Source organism: Acanthopagrus latus, chromosome 13 (assembly GCF_904848185.1).
Source record: "Acanthopagrus latus isolate v.2019 chromosome 13, fAcaLat1.1, whole genome shotgun sequence".
Classification (NCBI taxonomy): Eukaryota; Metazoa; Chordata; class Actinopteri; order Spariformes; family Sparidae; genus Acanthopagrus; species Acanthopagrus latus.
In genome coordinates, this window is record NC_051051.1 from 3,043,814 (window position 1) to 3,049,487 (window position 5,674).

At 45.8% G+C, this 5,674-nt stretch overlaps 1 protein-coding gene across 1 annotated transcript; it reads left to right on the plus strand.

Annotated features, from left to right (window-relative positions):
* The first annotated feature begins 716 nt into the window (after nucleotides 1-716).
* si:ch211-274p24.4 (coiled-coil domain-containing protein 92) lies at nucleotides 717-3,603 on the plus strand. Its single transcript, XM_037119578.1, has 4 exons — nucleotides 717-1,015; nucleotides 1,351-1,499; nucleotides 1,729-1,776; nucleotides 2,405-3,603. The coding sequence occupies exons 2-4, from the start codon at nucleotides 1,370-1,372 to the stop codon at nucleotides 3,139-3,141; spliced, it is 915 nt and encodes a 304-aa protein (XP_036975473.1). The 5' UTR covers nucleotides 717-1,015; nucleotides 1,351-1,369; the 3' UTR covers nucleotides 3,142-3,603.
* The last annotated feature ends 2,071 nt before the right edge of the window (nucleotides 3,604-5,674 follow it).

Genomic DNA, 5,674 nt, shown 5'->3' on the forward strand with positions numbered 1-5,674 from the left:
CAAAAAAATGTAAGTAATCATTGTAGCTCAGAGGAAGGAGGAGGTGTTGGTGTGGAGGCTCATTTCTGTCAGTTAAAGGGGTAAAAAAAAAAAAAAAAAAGAAGAAGAGAAAATTTGATATTAAGAATCGACATTTAGTCAAAATTATGAGATTAAACATTGAAGATTTGAGATTAAAAAAGTAAAAAATGATGAGATGAAAAAAATCTAAATTCTGAAATTAAACATTGACATAATTCTAAATTAGTGGGTTTTTTATAATCAACATTTATTTCTCGCTTAATTCAGATTTTTTTAATGTAACAATTTCAGATTTTTTCCCATAATTCAGTCTTTTGATTAGGAATTATGATTTACCATGAGAATATATAAATATATGTCAATATTTATATTCACCAAGGTTCACTTTTAATCTTTTTTTTTTTTTCTTTAAGTAGTAGAAACGATCTTCGACACGTTTCCTTCTCTTATATTAATTAGGGTATTTAAAAAAAATGTATTTCCTTCTGACAGCATCACAGACACGGAGCTCCTCCTCCTCCTCCTCTTCCTCCTCCTGCTCCTCCTCCTCTTCCTCCTCCTCCTCCTCCTCACCCTCTCCCTCCTCCTCCTCCTCCTCCTCTTCCTCCTCCTCCTCCTCTTCCTCCTCCTCCTCCTCCTCCTCACCCTCTCCCTCCTCCTCCTCCTCCTCTTCCTCCTCTCCCTCCTCCTCCTCCTCTTCCTCCTGCAGCGTGGCACTCATCACTCCTCATACTCGGCTGCTTTGTTGTGGCCACAGCAGCAGCAGCAGCAGCAGCAGCAGCAGCAGGAAGGTTATGAGGAGGTTATTCCGCCTCCTGACTGCAGCAGCATCCTGAGCACTGAGCTGCAGCTGCTGCAGTGAAGCGGCTCTTTACGCGCCGGACGGCTCTTTTGTTTTTCTGCGTCTCTGCGGCTGCATCAAGGGCAGAAAGCAGCGGGGCGATACGGGGATCCATGAGCGACGCCGCGAGCTGCAGACCGCCTCAGTATCACGGTAGGCCGGAGGGATGAGATGAGTGCAGTCACAGGTAGAAGCTGTGCGGTGACCAACCGAGCAGAGGAGCGAGAAATCAACCTGAAGGAGAATATACGAGCCAGTGTGGCGTGAATCAGATTAATGACCTAATAAAGCTCCTGACTGAACGCACAGTAATACAGACTGAGTGCTGCTTTCTCTAGATATGTCCATAAATACATATATGTATTATATTATAATTCATTTCCATGGATTTGGCTCTGTTCACTGGGACCCTGCTGTAATATAACCTTGCTGTAGTGGGAGCTCCCCCCTCTTGCCTCAGTCATCCAGCTGCCCGCCTGTGTGTGCAGGTCCTGCGGGGGTTCAGTCATGGATGCGGGGCGGCTGGAGCAGCAGGTGGCCAGTGTGGACAGAGGCATCGCCTTCCTGAAGCAGGAGCACCTGGCCATGCTGACCGGTCTGCAGCTGGAGATCACTCACCTGAAGAGGCGCTGTCATGGTCAGTGAGCCGGGGGATGATGGGAAACGTGAGATTTAAAAGAAAAACGTGACATTGTTGGATCAAAAGTCAGCAAAGTGAGATTAGAAAATAGATCAAAAAGTAGAAAAATAAATCAGAAATCTGCGTTATGAAACTTAAAGTTGAGCTAATGAGATAAAAAGGTCAGACGGTGGTGTCAGGGTCAGTCTGCAGGTGATCACCTGTCCACTGTTTGTGTGTGTTGCAGAGCTGAGCTGTGAGCTGGACTCCAGGTTTCCTGACAGAAACACAGAAGGTGAGACTTTACGACTCCTTTGCTGACAAGATGGAAAACGATATGTTGGAGATGAAAATGAAATCTTATATTATAAAAAGCTGAGATGAATGATGGATGAGGGAAGACAGGGATCCAGTGACAAGGCATGAAACAACATTATTTTATTTATTATTTTGTCAACATACGAGAGTTGAAGGATTCTCCAGTGGGAATTTTGTGTTTTATTTTTTATGACTAACCAGAAAACTGCTGTCGGCAGCCATGAAGTTTAAAAAAAGATATAAATCAGCCTACGGATAATACACAGACGACCTTCTCTACATAAATGTCATTTATATAAATAGGTATGAGACTGGAGAGTTTGGTGTTCTGTATGCTTAGAGTATGAGACAAAACTGATGGTGACAAAATGGCCTTTAAAGATATGTTATGTGAAATTTGTGACATTCTCATTTCATTTCTCACATTATGACATTTAAGTCACGTTTAATGATGCAAATATTGGATCATAATAACCGAAATTGTATCTAAAGTGAGCAGCTGAATGTGTATTCTGGATGTACAAAACAGTCCAAAACCTCTTAACTAACACGTTCATGACAAAATGTTTCGCTTTACTCTGTGTTTGTGTCTGTCTGTTTCTCAGAGGAGGAGGCGGAGCTGGCAGCGCGATGCGAGGCTGCAGAGCGCCTCCTAGAGGACCAGCAGTGCATGATGGTCGCGGCGCGTGGGGAGCTGCGGGCCGGCCGGGCGCGAGCGTCGGCGCTCGGGAGGAGCCTCAGGGAAGAGGAGCGATGTTTCCTGGAGGAGCTGAAACGGCGCAGCCACAAGATCACGCTGCTGAGTCGCGAGCTGCAGCGGCAGAACGTCATCACGACGAGCCTCTGCCACGAGCTCCACAGCGCTCGCTTAAAACTGTTCCAGCAGCGGCAGAGCTCGGAGTCTGCCGCGGAGGGAGAGGGGGAGCCCGGAGGGAAGGAGGGAGGAGAAGGAGAGGAAGAGGAGGACGAAGATGACGACGAAGAAGAAGAAGAAGAAGACGATGAAGATTATGAAGGAGGAGGCTCGGACTGGCTTCTGTCTCCGCCCCCTCCGGCCTCTCCCAGCCAACCAGAAGCGAGACACAAGAGGCGTGTCACCGCGAGAGAGGAGAGGGTCAGAGCCTGCGTCCCACAGGAGAGAGTGACATCACCACAGAGGCCACACCCCATGCCTGACCCCGCCCTCTTCTTGGTGCCGCTTAGATACCGCCTCCTCCGCTTGAGCCAGCCAATCAGAACGCAGGACGGAGAGGGGCTGGAGGACGAGTGGGAGGATATAGAGGACAGCAGGGTGCACAGGAGGGTGGACATGGGAGCAGGCGAGGGAGAAACCGCTCTGTGATGAAGACGAACAGACTAAGATGTCTTCCAGCGGGTCTCAGCCGACGTCAGGCGAACATCTGATGCAGTGATTCTAGGAGATGTAACCATGTGATTGTGTGTAGATTTCAGGAAGTGAGTTAGATATTTAGAGTTAGTTTGCACAAGAGTGTGAGTGATCAAACCGACACATGTTGGACTGAACTTGTCACATTGACAGTTCAGCCTGAGAAGCGTGAGTGTGTTTCATACGGATGCCTTTTTGATTTTAACACCGTCGATCACGGCTTCTTGCCTGTAAGTAGTCGCCTCGCCTCCGGGTGTAACCAACACTCGCACCGTTACCGTTCAAAGTGGCAGCCTGCTTTTCTCACTGCACCGGCCATGTTCCAGGTTTGAGAGGTCACTCCAGAAAGGTGTAGGGACATTTTGTATGATTTGCACTTTATTAAATTCATGCAATGTGCCTGATAATGGCAGAGAAGTGCTGTCTGGTGTTGTCTGTTATTGATGTTGAGACGTTTCATCAAGGAACTTTTAACTGCTTATGAAACAGTTTGATACTTCTGCAGTTTTGGATGATGGTAACCGAGCTAACATGACCTCCCTCAGAGGGTTTTGGGGTTCTGGGGTTCTGACTTTCACCGTCCCATCTTGGCACTTTGCAGCTTCTCTGAATAAAACTCAGATGCTTATCTCAGCGTCTGACATTACGGATAATGAAGAATAACCATGTGGCTCACTTTCTTACTGTCTTTATCCAGTTGTTCTGGAGAGCTTTACTGCCACCTGCCACCCTGAGGTGTTACTGCCCCTCAGTGTGTTCTGGTGCTGTTGCTTTGGTCTGGATCTGTGACAGAACCGCGCCCACTTCAGCTGCACAGGGATAAAAAAGAGCCGGGAAACAAATGTGGCACTTGGAAAATGAATTATAGTGAACTATACTGACTCATTTATATATTTATGTTTACATTTATTTATACATTTATCGCCCCATTTATTTATTTTCAAGGCATATTTCTGTCTTTCTTCAGTCACTTTCAAAATAAAAGCAGGAGCGAGTCAGATCAAGTATTGACCAAATCAACAAAACATTGAAACTTTGTTGTAGCTGCTTTAATAATGGATATAATCAATAATTTACGTCATTATTCAGATAAATGTTTCCAGCTTTTCTGATGTGCAGATTTGGTTTTGTTCCTAATTTTTGCTTTTTTTCTGTCACTGTAATCTGATCATCGTTTGGGTTTGAAAATAAAACCCAAACATAACAGCTCACTCCCAAACAATCATTCATTTAATCAACAGAATAATCTGCCCTGCATTTTATGATACATCACCACAACATTGTCAGAAAGGTTCACAGTTCACATCTGGATCTGAACATCTGCTCACAACCTTTAATGTGTAGTCCAACACTGAGTGGCGGTGCAACCGAACCTCGACGGGAATTTAAAAATATAACCAGATCGTCCTGCAGCACAGAGGGGCCGAAGACGGAAAAGAAGGAAACTCACACAAACACACGTATAGTAAAATATTAGAAGCGAGACGGGGTTCAGACGACTCTGAGGAGGTGCGATGACTCAGACTGACCGTCCTTCAGCTGCTGTCTCGACTTGTTGTCTACAGATTTATTTGCAACACGCCTCAGCCGCCCACTGAATACTGACGACAGGTGAATGTGCACGCTGGAGGCCAAAGAGAGCGTTTATTTGCATTATTATTATTAAAGCAACATTATGGAACTATTCTACTTCTCTTGTGTTCAAACATCACATCTCCAACTAGAGATATGTAGTCAAAAAAGGAAGCTCAGTCCTTAGCATGTCTCTATGCTAACCGCTAACTGTTAGCTAGATAGCTCGGTGGGAAGCGTTGGCGTTTAAAGCGCCAGCCACCTTCCTACCTGGATGAACAACTTTAGCAAGATTCAGCAGGAAAGTATCAGGTGTTTTAAAGTTAATTAAAAAGTTTACTTAAGCTAACCGAAGTGTCAGTAATGTTAGCTCACTGTAAGAGTCCTACAGGCAGTAATGTAACAAACAAACACCTCATCTGTTAGCTTAGAGGTCACCAGCAAGACCAGCACCAAGACACAGACCAGCACCAAAACACAACATATGCTGGTCTTGCTGGACCAGCATATGTTGTGTTTTGGTGCTGGTTTTTCCAGCAGGGGAGAAGCTACTTGGCTAACTGAGCTAACTCGCTAGCGGCAAGAAAAATGCCAACTTATTTCTGAGTTTTCGGTCCTCATTCTTGTGGCTGTTGCGTTAAAATCAAACTGAAATCTGAACCTGTAGATGAACCCAGTGAACGCTGTGGGGATTTCTGACGAGTCAACACTCATGGACTCGTTCCTCGATGAGGAGACACTGAGTCGTTCTCTGGTGTTTGTCGGCGTCCCGCTCCAGAATGTTCTGCAGCGTGATCTGAATGTTAACGGCTCCCTGCAGCGCTGCCATGGCAACCAGAGAGCTGCATTCCAGCCCATGAAGGAGGGGTGTGTGTGTGTGTGTGTGTGTGTGTGTGTGTGTGTGTGTGTCATGCAT